Consider the following 18,620-nt stretch of genomic DNA (forward strand, 5'->3'; position numbering starts at 1 on the left):
TATTTGTGTGTCTAATAAAACAAATTTAATAATATATTCATGAATATAGATGCCAATAAATCAAGAAAAGGGACGGACATGTTTACAAAGACACAAGTCCAAGGCCTATCTATCCTCTTGATTCTATTTAGGTCTTTTGCAGAGCCTAGGCAATTGAATTCTCAGTTGTCAGTATGTATTATGACAAAAGCTTTCCTGTTATTCCCTAGCGAAAGTGGTTGGGAGTGTATTTGAGACACTTACAGATTGGGTGAACGATATTTCCATTTCTTTCATCATCACGAGAGGGGACTAAAAAACAGAAGAGAGAAATAGATAGATTTTCATTTGATGTGTGATTTCAGCTTAGAATTGAGAAGTGTGTGAACAGCATGGCCTGTATATAAATATCCGTTTTGATCCCAGCTTCTAACATCGAAATTCATTTATCCTGTGTAACAACGCAGCTTTCAACCAGGATAGATTTTCGAGAAGTGCACCGCAAGCACTGGAGCGTGAATTGCACAGTAAATTGCTTGTTCGTCATTAGTGCGGTCATGAATGATGCTCTTGTCTTAACAGCGTATAACATACGGTTGTAGCATCCAAAGCCTTTCTAAAAAAAATGTAAGTCAACAATTTCACCAACAAAGAGATACTTGAAGAATAAACAATTCAGGATTTGGTGGAGCATATGATTTCCATAGTGGCATCAGTGATTGATTTGATCTGTTATGGTGGGTGTAGAGGGGTGGGCGGAGGCTTTTTGTCATGGATTTTGATGGATTCTTCCTGACTGAGTCTAATCCATTCAGTCACTGTGAATCACACTGGCTCTAAAGGCATCAGCTGGGACTTTGCTTCAGCATGGCTTGCAGCTGAATGCCATCACCTGGGCTTTATTCTTCACACATCTGAGTCCATTCTCATGTAATCCACTTATATTAGCTACTAGCACTAGCAGAATAAACAGTATTTATTTCTTAGTTCATATTTCTTTCTTCTGTCTGAAGCCACAGGACATCACTAATTTCTCACACTGCCCTTTTATCATCTTGCTCCACTTTTCTGTTCACTGACTGTAGTGTTTCTTATCCATATCTTTGCCTCCCAGGATTTTACAGAGATTTTCAATTAGGTTGTGATCAGAACTCTGGGCTGCCATTTTATTATTTAGTTGTTTTTAGTTTGTTGCGTCTCTTTAGCTATGTTTCCATCCAAAAGTGCGAATGAACTAAATCGTCACTAAATCGGAAGTAAAATCGGAATTTGCTGCAGTAGGAGAAGCGGCTTCAATCTTTTCTTCATCTAGTAAATAACTTGCACCTTAGAAGGCAATCCTGACACGCAGTGAATGCTCGTTCGCGTTTGAAGGCTTCAGACACAGACGCTTTTGATTATGGAGGTCATTAATAATATAATAACACTAATACTTAAAAGGTACGGCATTTTAGAATGACCAAAACAAAATTTCAGATGTTTTATAATGTGCTCAGCCTGATGGTTTGTCCAATCACGCACATTTTTATCATCACATGATCTCTTATAACAAAATAATAAAACGTTTATCTTACTAAGTTATGCGCAAATGTTTTCTATGCGCATTTTCAAAGTTTATGCTCATCTTGACGTTTCCATCAACCATTTTTTTATGCGCATATGCAAAATAATAATAATGTTAAGGCTGATTTGTACACGCCACCGTAGGCACCATGGGTCACCTCAGTCATCGAGTGACTGGTGTGACCCATGGTGCCTACGGTGGCGTGTAGTTGTGCATTTATACTTCTGCATGCTGTTTGTGTCGCTCTGCAATAACACTTCCGAAACTCTAGCTTGCTGTAGGTTTTTACTTTCCTCTGTGTAGGGTTTCTTCGGGGGTGTTTTGTTTTTCTAAACACTACCTTAATGTACAAGTAGCTAAAACTCATTCAGAGTCAGGACTAGAGATGTGCAACTTTAATCATAAGGTAAACACAAAACAACAGCTTCCATCTAGAGTTCCTTCATGGGACTCGACATTTGTAAACACTTGCTCTAACGAGTTCGCGCAGCTCTCTGTCCCACCCACACCCATCACAGCTACCAAGCCGACCAATCACAGAGCTTTCCCTGTGTCATTGTGACGTTTAGTTAAATCTTTTTTGAGAGGTGCTCATCAGCATTGAAGTCAGCCACGGCGATTGCTACTGTATGCGACCTTGCGAAGGCTGCACTGGAGTGTACGCGTGCACTTCACGTGGAAGTACTGTATAAGTCAGTCTTTACATACAATGCGTAAAACATTTACAGCCCTGCCCACTGCAACACAAGTTTGTCAGAGTATTTGAAAACAGTATACTGTCAGTCAGCCTGTTCAAACTTCTTTTTGACCTCAAACAAAGAATAAAAAAGAACTTTGTTTGAAGTATATAAGGGCCTTAACACTAATATATAATACAATTTGTTCTTTATTTTTGATCAGTATTCTTTAAAAAAATAATAATTTATATAATTTTTGTGTTGTTGTTTTTAATATAACTGACAGACAAAGTAATATCTGTTTGTGCTTTTTGATCATACACAGTGGGGGATTTAAGTATTATACACATCATGTTTTTTCCTGGAAAAACCGTTTCTAAAGCAGCTATTGACATTGAATTGAACCAGAATTTGGTAAAAACGCAAACAATACAAGTCACATGCATTGCTCAGGTGTACTTTAACAGAGTGTAAAAATCATGATGATTCTGTGGGTCTTGTCTATCAAATCTGATCTTTATTTTGTATTTTCTGTTGGATACAAGTCGGGTAATCGGCTGGGCCATTCTACAGCTTGATTTTCTTTCTCTGAAAGCATTTTCTTGACTGTTTTGGATCATTGTCTTGCTGAATTGTCCACTCCAGTTTCATCTTCATTATTCTGATAATGTAGCTGTTGGACTGAAGCAGCGAATATTAATTCACAATGATGAAGGGCAGAAGGTTGCTGAAAAACTAAGAGATTTCAGCTTCTGTCTGGGCTTTCACTGCCTTTCTACACCTTCCTTACTTCATGTGTTCAGTACTTTTTCCCTGTGCCGTTTAATTTTATTAAACATAAGTTCATTTGTAAACTAATTACCCTTGTTTTCTGTGCATGTTTGTATTTCTTTGGTCATTACCAACATCCAGTGAAAATTTCAAGTAAACCTCACCTTTAAAATGTTTTCTGAGGAAAATGGTCACGAGTGCAATACTTATTTCTCCCACTGTAGATGAATTTGTCTCTGATGTGTGATTGCTGTCATACTAAGCATCTTGCCTAAATTTAATTGGCCCCATTTGTTCCCGTTTTCCTATCCCACAGGTGAGAGAATGATGGATGTCGCCCCAGATGCGAGCAATCGCTGGGCCGCCAGTGAAAGCACAGTGTTGGAGAGAGAAGCTCTAGCCCTGGGATCGAGAGCCCCAGGGCCGCAGTCTGCCAGGCAAGCCAACAGCCGGGAGCCGACGGGCACCCAGATCAGGCACCTAGGGGTCGAGCCTCTGATTCGAGCATCACGCGCCAATCTGTCCCGACCAGTTTGGGGGTCTGAGGAAAGTGTGTCTTTAGCTAGCGATTACTATGGTAGCACGTTCAGTCTTTATAGAGGAAGGACTTTTTCTGTACCCCTGTAAGTAACCCTTCCCAAGCCAAACTAAACTGCAATCAGCCACAGCCCACAATAACCAGACCAAAAACACAGATATAGATCCCACATCAATAGATCAACAACCACAGCCCCCATCATAGAGTCACAAGAGACCCTTGCTCTAACATGGTGTACCCTGTAAACGCTTAGGAAGGGAGGGGGGCTGAGAATAAGATCCAGGGTGTAATTCCTCCTCGGTCTCTTTTGATATCTGTGCCGTGTGTTGTGGTGGCCCAACAAGGCAGCTTACATCACCACAGGAATGACAGAAGATACAGTGAGTGGGCTCTTGGTGTTTGGATGAGGTTCAGCTCAGCCCACAGAGCGTAAGAACTGAGCGAGCTGCCAAAAGCCTTACAGTTATACGTGACTCATTTGCAAGTGGCAGTGCCTCAAAAGTTTTTTGTTTTATTTGTGTGTTTCATTTTTTGGAGCGCAGCATCGAAAATGACACCAAACAAATTTAGCGGATGCTCATATTAACACTCTCATAGATCTGTCTTGTTGATGTAAGTGATTTGATTTCATTCTCAAGTCACTTTTGCTGTGGTGGTAGTGGAATATGAGAAGGGTCCAACATTTTAAATATTTCCAGAAATTTATTGACATAGAATAATTGCATTATTTGAAAAAATGTGTAATTCTTTAAGCTGTGACAAACAGAACAAGTGATGTATTTCTCCAAAAGCTGTTCCTTGCATTTTCATTTTAATGTGTTAATTCAAAGAACATTTCACAATACCGCTAATAAGGCTGCACAATTAATCAAAAAAAGATAGTGATCTTAGTCCATCATCTCTACAATTAAGCCAACATTTTCAAGTCTAGGAGAGAAGCATAAAGATGGTCACACAAGTATTCACGTTGTTTTAAATTTGTAAAACCATGTGAAAGAGTCACATACTGTGTTTATAATTATAAGGTATAATTTACCCAAAAAAATTCATTTCTGTCTTCATGCAATGATGATGTATTCGACTTCTGATCACTTTACTGTGCATTAATGACCAGGACAAATTTAAAGCCGATTCAAGTCCACCATTGCAAGTCTATACAAAATTTAGCATTTTAACCAACAGTAGTCCATTTGTTTGAGAAGTAACAATAATAATGGCATAGAGAAAACTGTGATCTCCATTTTTAAGCAAATAAAATTGTGTTTCTCATTTTAGGCAGAATCGTGCAGCACTAATAATTAATTCATTTTTATCCGTTTTTCCGCGGCTGGGTTGCATGGACAGCAGTCTTAGGAGAGAACCCCAGACTTCTCTCTCCCCAGACACTTCCTCCAGCTCATCCGGGGGGATCTTAAGGCGATCCCAGGCCAGCTGAGAGACATAGTGCCTCCAGCGTGTCCTGGGACTTCCCAAAGGCCTCCTCCTGGTGGTACATGCCTGGAACACCTCCTTAGGTTGGCATCCAGAAGGCATCCTAAACAGATGCCCGGGCCACCTCAGCTGACTTCTCTAGATGTGGAGGAGCAGTGGCTCTACTCCGAGCTCCTCCCGGTTGACAGAACTCCTCACCCTATCTGTAAGGGTGCACCCTGCCACCCTGTGAAGGAAACTCATTTCAGCCGCTTGTATTTGAGATCTTGTCCTTTCAGTCATGACCCAAAGCTCATGACCATAGGTCAGAGTAGGAAAGTAGATTGACTGGTAAATCAAGAGCTTTGCCTTTTGGCTCAGCTCCTTCTTTACCACAATGGACCGATACATCGACTGCATTACTGCTGCCGCTGCATCAATCCACCTGTCAATCTCACGTTCCATCCTTCCATCACTCGTGAACAAAACCCCAAGATACTTGAACTCCTCCACCTGGGGTAAGGACTTTCGTCCAACCTGGAGATGGCAAACCACCTTTTTCCGGTGGAGCACCATGGCCTGGGAGTTGGAGGTGCTGATTCTCATCCCAGCCGCGTCACACTCAGCAGCAAAACACCCCAGTGCAGCCCTAATCGATAATAAAAATATTTAGTCATTCTAAACAAACTTTTCATTGTAAAAATGTCTTCTTCTCAATTGCTTACATTAGACTGTAAGACTTGAACCGTGTGTTGTTCAGTTTAATATAATAAACCAGATTTTACTCGTATTAGATGTTTCTTCCTTTTGGGATGTGGGTTATGATGTGTAAACTTAGATATTGTTAGAAAAGTTAAGAGGGCAACTGGTTGTATCCGCTGTGTCATTCTTCCCTCCAAAGCACTCTTTGTCATCCATGTTTGAGCCAGGGTTGATTGTAACACTCTATCAAATATCACACAAACTCTCCTTCAAATTTTAGTTTAGCCCAAATTTAACCCCAATTTTCAAATTTCATCCCTCTCTGTTTAACATCAAACAATACTTAGCTTGGCATACCTTCAAGAACCTGTTTTCTCCATTAGTTTCTGTTTTCCATCACAGTTTGGTTCTGCTTTTGATTTTGTTTCTCATTTGTATCATGAATGTGTTAAGCAGAAATCTATTGCCACTGGCAGACTGTACCTGTTTGTGCCTAACCCTTGGATAACCTTAAAGAAAGTCATGGCTCTGTCTAAGAGAGGACAGGTGCAAGGCACCGTCAGGTAATGACCTGGCCTTATAATCTGTCAGATCTGTGTCACATCATGTACAAACTGAGATGCTGAGAGCGTAATGACCTTTTGTGCAGGTCAACATTTTTTAGGAGCTGCTAACGGAGTCTAAGAATAGATCGCCTCTGGAAGTGCTGCTGTAGGCCAAACCGTAATATCTGAAGACAAAACATTAAAACTCCAAAATAGCAATCGCTGAGTAAGCTTAAGGTGATGCATTCTCCATTGCCTGTGCACTCATTCTGTTTTAGTGTCACTAAAACATTACCATTTTACCATGCATCATAATATCAGTGATGGTTAAACTAAAGGAAAGCAAATGCTAATCATATGTATAGTTAAATCTAGCATTACCGTTTCAGCGAGCTTTGAATTTCTGTCTGTAATGTAGCGTAGCGCGAAATGTTGAGAGGTCACAGACTGAGACAAGTGTAGTTAAGCATAATACAGCGCCTCCCTCACGCACCGTTATTGCCTTTTCATTCCTCATCTAGATTTTTCATTTAGTTCATACTTTCCTTTGACCCCCATTGTCCATATGCAAATTTGCTTTTCGTTTTTTTAGACCCGCACAGCAGTTGATGCAAAATTGAAGCTGACCAAAAGTTTGCATTAAAAACATGCTTGCATCACTTTGTTTGTGTTAGGTATCATCGACCCCTTCGGTTTCCCCCTGGTTTTTTGGTGCATGCTGTTTTTTGGTGAACTGCATAGCATGGATTTTTTGCACGCATGCACACGACGCCTTTGCAAGGATAGGAGGGCTTAGATCTTGTAAGAACTCTCAAACATGTGTGTTACTCACACAGATTAAGAGGCTCTGTACAGAATAAATGTTATTTGTGTCTCTAAATTTGTTGCCAATTTAAATATCAGTGTTTAATGGTAATGATCAGTTAAATGGTATGTTTAATGGTAATGATCTCAAATAAAGTGCAATCTTAAACACTTTAATGTGTTGAGTATTATTCCCTCAAATCAAGCCAATAAGGCTGTATATTCATGTTTAGGAATTTCCTTGAGTACATTTCGAACTGCTATTGTCAGTTGCTAATTTTGTCATATCTTACTAACATCACACCTTTCTAAGGATCATCCCTCTGTTTTAACGAAATTTGTGCTTTGTTTTGGCATGATTTTGATGCTGCATGGGAGATGTTCACACGTTGTAGTGCACTGGATATTTAATACAAGAATAAGTTTGTCAAACTGCCGTTTGGGAAGGAAGCTACACTGGTTTACAGTACTTCTTGATGGATCAGCTCAGCGAGGTTAGTGCAGTTTGGTATGTGCTGTGTAAACAAGAAAGAGGTTTATGTTTTACTGCTCCTCAGACATTTTCTAGTGCTCAGTCATTTTGAATTACACCCCTTTAAGCATTATTCTTGATGATTCAACATTTAGCAGTTATGCAGCTGCATTAACCCTTTATTACTCTTCCTTCCCAACACTGGCAAGTGACATTTGACTTATTTCTGTAGTTATCCAGTGATGTGTGGTTATCTAGCCCGGTGATTTTGGAAGGTATAGGCTAGTAGGCACAATTGAATCTGCCATTTGCTATGATTACATTCTTTTTGCGCATTCAGTTGTGTTGTAAACATACAAGACCATTCAATTCTAATTTGTTTTAAGAATACAGATGTATTAGCCTTGTAGACATGGTGTATCTTTACATCTTATTTTAATCTGGTCTTGATTATCTATTTAAGATGAATAGAATACACTTTTTTCATGCTCTGAACATCCCCTCGCATTATCTTTTATATTTCAATTTACCAACCATGATGAATTATTAAATGCAGTTTACAAAAGCTCATTATCATTTTTTCTTTATCCTTCCTGAAATTTGAAAATGATGAAGCTTCACTTCACTCCTTCCTCCTTGTTTTATAAAAAGGATTGATTTTGCTCAAATTAAGAAATAGACAATTATTAACTTGTACACAACCACATGTATACAGTCCCACTTAAGGTCCCGCTTCAAAATATTAGCCTCTCTGGCCCCTCTTCCAAAGTCCTCTGTCAAACAGTTGGGCTCCCCTCCTTGCATAACCCCACACTCTAACAGAACATTTCCCTCAAACACCTTCTTTTAGGAGCCCATCTGACGATGTTTTGAGGGATTCTCCCCCTCAAGTTCTACCACCCCCTTCCCCCAAATTTGGCCGCTCTACTGCCTCTCCTTTGCTCAGCCGTTCTGGTTCGGGCCCTGCCACACCCCTTGCCCCTCGCAAGAAAGTTGTCGTGCCAACTGAATATCAAGACACAGTACCAGGAGAGTTTGAGGAGAAGATTAAGCAACCCAAATCCTCTGGGATGTCTCAGAGTAGTGCTCAAGACTCTCGACCCCAAACCCCTGTCAGTGAGTATTCCCGTAAGGAGCTTACACTTCGGCCCTCACCAAAACTGACAAGAGCTAGCTCCAAAATCTTTGAGAAGGTGCGAGTCTTCGAAGAGCGCAGAAGAAGCATTGATAACCCTGAAGGATCTATATCTGGACGTTCTTGGGCTGGATTTAACAGAGCTTCATCTATCGACTCTGATGAAGGAGGGAGCAGGTTGGGCATCTCCAGGGAGAGCTCCAAAGAAGACCTTCGTGAGGCTTTGAAGGCAGATGCAGCCCAACGAAGGACCATGTTTAAACAGCGGGCTGCTTCCCTGGAGGACAGACCTCGTTACACCCAGAAGGTGCAGGACATTGAAAACAAGTTCACAGAGGAGCTCCAGCGCATCAAAAAGCTTGTCGGCAAACCACACATGAAGAAATCCTTCTCAACAGAGCAGCTCTCTACTTGTCACAGAAGCAGGCAGCCTGTAAGAAAGTTAGAGCCCATCCCACCTCAGGTCCTTCAAAAGCTGCAGGATAGAGAACGTGCTCAGCTAGCTCAGCTAGAGCAAGAGATGAGAGAGCGAGACCAGGCCAAAGAACGATCACCTCCGAAATCACCGTCTCGCAGAAGGAAAGACCATCTGGCACAACAACCACCAGAAAGAGCTGAGACCAAGGTGGTAAGCACAACTGGACTTGAACCATCCCCTCCAGAAGCCATGTCACTCTCTGATTTACCAGGTCAAAGATCTCCAAGATTTCGGGGCCCAAGCCCAAGCAGAGATAGTACACGAAGGTCTCCAACCGTAGAGATTAGTGCCATGGCTGAGGAGCGCCCTCGAGGAAGAGCTGAATCTCCTTCAAGAAATGTTTTGGAGATGACGTTACGCAAAGTGGAGCCAAGACCTGCAAGTCCACTGGTAAAGAGGGTGGTTCGTGTTCAAGAAGTTCCACAAGCAAACGATCAGCCTATGCATAGAAAGACGCCAATAGAGGTCTCGCTAAGAAAACTGGAAAGAAGGCCTGAAAGTCCCCTGGTGCAAGGAGAAACCGTAGCCATTCAAGACTTCCCTGTTCAAGCTCCCCCCAAACCTCCAAGAGTTTCCTCATCTTCCTCGTCTGAGGAGAAGATGGAGCTGGAAGTGACTCCTCCACCACCCCCACTAAAACTCACTATACCAAAAATTATTGTTGAAGAAGAGCCCATGGAGACAGACACACCTGTTGAGAAGACTGAAAAGGCTGTGAAAGTTGGCACTGGTAAAGATGAAAAACATCAAAGATCCAGAGGAAGAGGACGCAGACAAAGACCAATGTCCCCTGAATTAGGTACATCATGCCACATCAAGTTGTGTGTGTATAAGCACTGAGATTAACTTAAATTGCAATTAGGGATGTACCATTTTTTGGCCATTGAAAATGATTGTTTTGTTATTAATTATTGTATTATGATTTAGCCAAAAGCATGAGGCAAAAAAGGCAGGTTTCACTCGTCATCTAGCCGTAACACTGTGGTCAATATTCAAAATTGCTCAATATTCCACTCTATGCATATAGTATATTTACACTTTTTTATGCATGAACCACAAATCCTCAACAGAAAAGCAAAGTCTGTACAAATAACTTCCCAACCAGACATTTCTATGTATACTTTTCTCTGCTGCTTTCAATAGCACTACTATGTTGTCACAACAACAAAAGTAACGCGTCTCGACTTGTTCACTGTCAATAAAATTTTACTGTGAGTAAAATGTTTTTATTTTATTGACTGGAGTTTTTTTCCCCGATAAGTTTTTGAATTACATTTAACACATCTTACAATATTATTATATTATTTAATAAAATAAATAACTTTTACAAAGCATTTTTGGGTTTGGTTTTTGACTAAGTGCATTCAGAATTTTTGGTTTTGGCCAAGAATTTTCATTTTGGTGTATCCTTAATTACAATTCTCCTTCAAATGAAGTTGAACACATAAAAATAAATATGAGGAATTTCACATCTATCGAATCTGACATCCGTCTTTTGCTGCTACAGAATCTTCGGACGACTCCTATGTGTCTGCAGGAGAGGATCCACTAGAAGCTCCTGTGTTCGAGTTTCCACTTCAGGACACTGTGGCCTCCACTGGAACGGAGGTGCTATTAAAATGCATCATCAGTGGCACCCCTCTCCCTGAAGGTAAGTCCTTTACTCCCACTGTAATAACTTTGAAAAGAACTATTTTTTTTAATTGACTTTTAAATCATCTACTCAAGTGTAAAGTCTTTGAGCATTATAACTTGCACATTGTCAGCTGTACAAACCTTTCTAAATTATACCTGCAGATGGTAAAACCTTTCTTGCATTGCAAGTCTTTGGGTCTTAAGCAGGTCGCACACCAGAAGCGCCGCTCGGCGCCGCGACACGGCGCGTACATGACAGTTTAAAGTATCACACACCAGACGCGCACATTCGAATGATATTTAACATGAAACTAATCAGATGGCGCTCTGTGGCGCGGCTGAAAAATGAACTGCGTCCTGAGCCGTCGCCGGGCGCCGCCGACAGCCGCCGACTTGCGGCGCCGGGGTGTGTATCCTGATAGAAACCTATCTTTAGAATTCTAAAATACATGGCGCTGCGTGGCGCTGCGCGGCGCGCCGCCGAGCGGCGCTTCTGGTGTGCGACCTGCTTTAGAGGTTACATTTCAAGAATAGGATGACATTTTCTAATTTAAACGGTTCTGCTACTGGAGGGATACAACAGCAAATTAATGTATTTTGTATACAGTTATATGGAAGAAAGACAACACTGAGGTCAAGAACAGTCCCACTCATGTTGTAAAGATAGAGGGGGAACGCCACTCCTTGCTCATCAAATGGACAAAGCCAAGTGATGCAGGAACCTACACAGTTACCGCTGTCAATGAGGTCGGTGAGGTGTCCAGCAGTGCTACACTTTTCATCAAACCAGGTGAGTGTTTATTGGTGAACATTGTACTCCATCTTACAGCAAGATGCTCTGTTGTTGCTTGTAAATAGGCATCCATATTTAACTGTTCCAGATGATGGATCACCATCTAGATTCCCATTGTTATTCATCACATCACTTATTTGCATATTGCTGAGCTCGGCAACTGCCAGTGGATGTCACTCAAGTCACTTAGAATCACCGTTAAATAAAATGAATCAGAAGTATCCTCACGGGCTGTATGTGAGATCCAACTAATTGATGATTTTAGAAGAGAGCTATTTTATTTACTTACCTTGAAAGTTAATTTTAAACATAATACTTTCCTCAGAGGGGTCATACAAAGCGCTTTACATTCATGCAACATTATTTCAGTCAGACCAAACTGTTAAGCTTACTGAGACTATTATTTTAGTATGTTGATGTACTTAACTGAAATGGAATAAATTGTTGGGGGCGGGGCTTTCTGTTTGCACATCATTCCCTCATAGTAAACCAACAGTAAGAGAAGCGCGGTTAAGAATATTGAGGCTGAAACCATCAAACTAACATCAACAGAGAAGGACAACCAATCCAAAAGTGGAAGCAAATGGTCATACTCAAGCTATTTTTTCAGTTGATTAACGTGTGTGGATTAATTCTTTACCTATAGAATAATGTTTGCCAGCCAAATAAATATGGTAAATCTAGATTTTACATGGACTTTAATATGAAAATATTTTGTTTGTTGTTGCCAGAGTAACCAAGGGTCCGTTCTTCGTACCTCGCTTAAATGATCTAAGATGATTTGACTGATCCTGGATCTTTTAATCTTGATAACTGATCTCTCGCTAGTTTGGTTCTTCAAACAAGTTCGCGAATCAGATTAGAATGTCTGGATGAACTGATCTGAGAACGCTGCGTGTGTTGTGAAGGACAGATCTATCGATCCTCGAAATCATGATCAGCTATGCAGCGATTGGCTGACGGCACAGCAGCGTAATGACATCATCTGATTAATATTCAATTATACATGTGAGCAAAATTACATCAAATTAGCAGAAACGGTTTGTTAAATATGACACGCAATAACCTTCCACATTTGTTGTGAGCTGCAGGCTTTACACTTTCCTGTGTCAAGAGTAATCATCATGTATTTCAGTGCATATCAGTGTATTTAGTTCTAAATTTAGAAAATATTGTCTATATTATTGTAGCCGTTTTTTAATCGGCGTAAAGAATAACTGGTTGTTTACAAAAGCATTTTGATATTGGTAAAGGCGTCTGCAACTTTTGTGAAGCTTCAAATCACTATTAACTATCAAAAAATGTTTATGACAGCATAAATGTATTATTGCTTTAAAATAAGTCACATATTCTGCATTTCTATTATACACAATTTGTACTAAAGCGATCTAAAAAGTTCATATCAATAAGTTTTCTCTTTGCACCACAAGGTGACAGTCTGTACTTTCATTTCGATGGTACAGATTGCATAAGTTTTATTAATATGTATAACTTTATTTATTTTATGAATGACTATAATTTTATATATATATAGTTAAAAAAATATGTACCATTTTCTTAAGTGTATATAACTACTACTGTAAGAAAATATCAGAATTCAGAACATACTTTCTGTATTATCTTTGCTTGAACTGAGCCGATCTAATCCTGCTTATATGAATTGAACCTGCTCCCGATCAGGTTTGACCTAGCAGAACTGTTGCTATGACAACAACTCTCGGATCAGCTTTGAAGAACGAAACGATCTTGGATCGTGTCAAATCGTCAATACCCAAATCCAACTAACTGAGTAATCCACGTACGAAGAACGGACCCCAAGGCTTGACGCCTCATTTACACTAGCAGTGACTTTGTACCTGCCTGTCGCTCTGTGGCGATCTGCTGCAAATGCAGGTCTGTGTAGGTCTACAGCACAGAGAATACAAACGGCCTCTGAGCAAGCTGAGAGAGGATTACATGAGCTCTACTGGTGCTCCTACTGGCTGTCACTTAAGAAAGTGGCTCTTTATTTGCATAAAGTTGAAGGATTCTCAACTTTGTCTTGTTGCTCAACTGGTTGCCAACAGTTGCTGTCGATTGCGTAGATTGAGGTCGCCGGAAGTCATTCAATCTCAATTGAAATTAATGGTCGCTTGTCGCTTTGCCGCTGTGAGTCACTAGTAGTGGGAATAAGGCTTGAGGTATAAGGGCTGGGACACACCATAATGCCGGTCGGCTACTGGGCTTCATTGAGTACTTGGTTTGGTGTGTTCCACACATCACCACTTGTCAGGTTAGTGTCGGATTGTGATTCAGCATGTTGAATCGGGTGAAGAGGGCGATCTGACTGGTTATTCAGCAACGAATCAGATCACCATTGTGACATAGTGAAGTGACATAGCAAGTGAACACATCAAATCAAGAAGGAACACAAAGATGCTGGCTGTAATTGAAAAGTTTAAATGCAAAAACCTAAAAGGGCTGTCTGAAATTTTCATCTAAAATGAGCTTTTTTATCAGGCTGTTGTGTGTAGTTTCTGTAATAATTACTCTTAGTGCAAAGAGTAGGTTATTTTCATTGCCTTCAAAGTGAAATAACTAAACATAAACAGAGGCTGATAAAAACACATTTTAGAGGAAAATTTCAGACGGCACTTAGAGGTTTTTGCATCTGAACTCATCAATTCCACTACATTTCTCAAATATCTGCAAAGAATTTTAATTATCAGACATATTTGCAGGAGCAAATCCCTTCTTGATGAGTGACAGTTACCGTAATAATGGTACTAAGCTTTGCTTTGTTTATGCTTTCGACACACAGTACATTGGAAGTTTCGGGTTTGCTGTTCTGAACGAGAAAATAGATACAACCCCCTGTGGTGTGGAAAGACCTGTTTAATGTATTCATGGGCAGCTTTTTGGTCCAGGCAGGAATGCCAGAGCCAACATGAGGATATGACACAGTTGGGTTTAATCAGTGCTAATTGTTTGGCGTTGGCTTTGCGTGAACCAGCCCTAAAGCTTCCTCCCTTTTCAGGCACCACAGCTTTTTTGCATTCAAATAAATACACGTGAAAATAATGTGTTTACCTCAAAAGTGAGCATATATTTGGCATGGGTTAAAATTGATCATTGAGGTATTTTGAACTGAAACCTAACAGACGTTCTCATGACCCCTAAAAGTTATAATTTATCTTATATGAAAAGCATCAAATGATCCTTTAAAACCATATTTTGACTGTAAATAATGCAGAAAAAGTCTCCAGAAATGTTTTGAGTAAATATGTCTGCACAGTAAAGAGGAGCATATCCAGCTTGACTCAAGGATGTGGGAGTTTGAAGGGTTACATATGGGATTTTAGAGGAGTGAATTTCAATACCTTCAGATATCTATGTAGGATCAAAGGCAGTGAGTCACTCTGTAAACATATCATCTTTGTGTTGGTGTTTAAATCACCCCAAAGCAAAATAATCATTAAATTAACCATAACACTTTCTTCTCTTCTCCCCTATTTTTTATTTTTTATTTTTATGGGATTTCACTGTGCCTCTCTGTTGCCTCCTCCATTATTTTCTTTGTGTTTTACTGGTTTTTGCTTTTCTTCTTGAGACCTCTCTAGTTCTCCAACCATGGATCTGTCTGGATAGTTTCCATAGCAACTCAGAGGTTAAATTGAACATATGAATTGTTCAACTGCATCCTAGCTTCATAATGAATTACAGAAAATTGAAAGCACATATGCAGATGAGGAGAAATAAATGGGAATTGTTAGCCATAGCTGTTAATTGCTTCCTTGAAGATGCCAAAAAAAGCAGCATTTGCTAGTGTTCAAACGCAGTTTGGAATATGGCATACAATACCATAAAACATTAATTTTAGGTTAGATTTAGGTCGTGATGCAGGTAACCAAAATTCAATGTCTAGCTAGCATCTAAGGACAACGCTATTTTGATGTCCAATAACGACGTCAGATGAAGTTTATATTTATTTGATTTTAGGTTGTGTTGGAAAGTGATCAAAATCCTACGTTGAGCCAACTTTTTAAACCAATATCATATTGAAGTCAAATACTGACATTTATTCGTCAGGTATGGCAACCAAACTCTAATGTCTAATGGACGTCATAGTGGGAATGTCCACACTATGTCAAGCTGTTGCATCATTAGAAGTTGATGTTTGGTTGATTGTAGGTTGGATGTTAATGTTGGTTTCTGACATCAACCTGATTTTCATTTCCAAACAAAATGCAAAATCCCCAAAACATTGGGGTACAACATCAATCTGACGTCATGTTGACGTCCTGTGTCTGCTGGGTTACACCTTGATTCTTTGTTAATGTTATTCTTTCTCAGTGTGCGAATTATACATTAATGATCAGGCGGGTCGACGTATTTGTTAATGTTATCTTACTGTAGTTTGTATAATACATGCTTCAGTCTTTTGTATATTTATTTAAATTGCATCTAATTTATCAATAAAACATATTTAAGTGTTTAGTGTGTAGAGGGATATTTAGTGTGTGACCTACAGTATCTTCTGACTAGTTTTTTCAGAGGTCACTGTAAGTCAAACTACACAAACTGTCCATATCATTTTACTTTAGTTCAGGCTATACCAAAAATGAACAGCTATGATGTCTACCAGTGTTTTAGATTTGCCGGTTTCAGACTGTTGAATGATTTTTTTTTTTCTCGCAGACCAATTGACGCAATTATGGATTCACAGTGGTATTAACCATTATAGGGGTTGTCAAATGTATATTTATATTATCTATTTATAATATTGTATTATATTTATAAATAATTTCGTACTCTTAAAGAGCTAATTCATCCTGTTTTGAAGTCCTTCAATGTAATTCACAACCTGTTCTTTCTGTTCTGCATTTTAACATTTATATTTGAGCATAGTTTGTATAAAATGCAATATACACAGTCTTATGCAAAAGTTTTGGAATACTTGATTGTTTTCATGATTGCAAGCCATAGCCTGCTGGCGTTTCAAATCAGCAATTTCGTTTGGATATATTTAACAACAGGGAAAAAGCAACATTTCAGTTCTTACATAACATTTATTTAATCAACAGATACAAATCAATTTAAGTTTTAACAAAAACAAACAGGTGCAAAAATTTGAGCATCCCAAGAGAATAATGACATCAGTCTTTTGTACAGCCACCTTTTGCTGGAATAACAGCCTGTAGACGTTTGTGCCAAACATAAGTCCCTGAATTCTTTCTGAAAGCATTTTGGACCATTTTTTCTTGCAAAATTTCTCCAGTTCAGTCAGGTTTCAAAACCCTTTTCAAATCAATCCATAGAATTTCCATTATGTTTGAGTCTGGGGACTGGAACATTCTAGAACATTGTATTGTGTCTGACCACGAATTCCTTGGTAGATCCGTATCTGTGATTGGGTCATTGTCCTGCTGAAAAATCTAACCCTGGCGTAACTTCAGCCTCTTGATTGATTTCTAAACGTTGTTCTTCAGAATCTGTTGATACTGAATGGAATTCATGCAACCATCAACTCTGGCAAGGTTTTCAGTACCTGTGCTAGCCACACATCCCCACAGCATGATGGACCCTCCACCATATTTTACAGTAGGGAGCAGGTTCTTCTCCTGGAATGCTGTGTTCTTTTTCCGCCTTGCAAAGTGTCTATGGTTGTGGCATCTGTCCACAGTATATTTTGCCAAAATAATTCAGGCTTGTCCAGATGAGCCTTTGCATACCTCAAACGACTCTTCTTGTTGGCAGAATGTTGAAAAGGCTTTTGCATTGCCTTCCATTGAGCTGTTCTTTGTGAAGAGTGCGGCGAACTGTGGAACAATATATATTAACATTATCAGCAGCAAGACGTTTCAGGAGCACTTTGGAGGTGGTCTGTGGTTTGTCTGTGACCATTATTCGCCTTTGCCTTTCACATATTTTTCTTTCTCAAGAGTGTTTTTGTGGCCTTCCATTTTCTCTCTATATCTCTGACTGTGTAGATTTAAACCTCTGTGATAGCTTTTTGCATTCTTCTCCTAATACTTGTTGGTCAATTATCCCAGTTCTTAGGTCAGTAGGAAGTTCTTTTGAGGTTCCCATGTTGCTACTTTCAGGCTCACAGTAAGGAGAAGCACAACTAGCATTTAACTGTCTTTAATATCCTTTCCATGATTGGTTGCACTTGTGTTGGGATTGTTAAGAGTCACTCAAATCAATATTGTGCTGTATTCAATTTGCATTAAGTGACTACAAGGTTTAAAATCCACACAAAAGAGAGGGTGCCCAAACTTTTGCATCGCCTATTTTTCAGTTTCAATTTAATTTCACACATCTCAATAATGCTACACTGCATATTTCTGTCTGAAAAATATGACATTATCTAGCTGTTTCCAGAAACCGAATGGCATTTCGCTGTGATATTCTCTTATAAAGAAAGACATTGTTATGCTGCCACACAGGGGTGCCCAGATTTTTGCATAAGACTGTATATATTGTATATATATATATATATATATATATATATATATATATATATATATATATATATATATATATATATATATATATATATATATATATATATATATATATATATGATACCATTTTATTGTCATTCATTAATTTTCTTTTCAACTTAGTCCCTTTATTAATCTGGGGTCTCCACAGCGGAATGAACGGCCAACTTATCCAGTATATGTTTTACACCACGGATGCCCTTCCAGCTGCAACCCATCACTGGGAAACATCCATACAGGCTCATTCACACACATACACTATGGACAATGTAGCCTACCCAATTACATCTATATCACCTGCTTTTGGACTGTGGGGGAGACCAGAGCACCCGGAGGAAACCCATGCAAACATGGGGAGAGCATGCAAACTCCACACAGAAATGCCAACAGACCCAGGGCTCGAACCATTTATATTTTTCTTTTTCTCTATATATACATAGTATATTTTACAGGGTTCTTAAGCACTCCACAAAATTTCTTCAGGAATAATTGCATAACATATAAAAAACTAGGTTTGTTTGGTGGAGATGCCCGAGTACATAGTCTAATATTCTCCTAGTGCACCTTCATTTGTGCTAATGGTTAGAAAGAGAAGCTTTGCCTTATTAGGGCGGTGAATACCAGGAGTATTT

The 18,620-nt window shown here is 39.4% G+C and overlaps 1 protein-coding gene across 9 annotated transcripts in view; it reads left to right on the forward strand.

The window, feature by feature from the left end:
* Nucleotides 1-18,620, forward strand: part of spegb (striated muscle enriched protein kinase b) — a 164,345-nt gene that overhangs the window by 87,297 nt on the left and 58,428 nt on the right. For all 9 annotated transcript variants that reach the window (XM_073913014.1, XM_009304895.4, XM_021479006.3 and 6 more), the window contains 4 exons: nucleotides 3,308-3,428; nucleotides 8,313-9,874; nucleotides 10,583-10,726; nucleotides 11,318-11,500. In XM_073913014.1, the coding sequence (XP_073769115.1) occupies nucleotides 3,316-3,428; nucleotides 8,313-9,874; nucleotides 10,583-10,726; nucleotides 11,318-11,500 (2,002 nt within the window). In that variant the 5' untranslated portion in view covers nucleotides 3,308-3,315. The remainder of the gene's footprint in view (nucleotides 1-3,307; nucleotides 3,429-8,312; nucleotides 9,875-10,582; nucleotides 10,727-11,317; nucleotides 11,501-18,620) is intronic.

This window comes from Danio rerio, chromosome 9, assembly GCF_049306965.1.
Source record: "Danio rerio strain Tuebingen ecotype United States chromosome 9, GRCz12tu, whole genome shotgun sequence".
Taxonomy (NCBI): domain Eukaryota; kingdom Metazoa; phylum Chordata; class Actinopteri; order Cypriniformes; family Danionidae; genus Danio; species Danio rerio.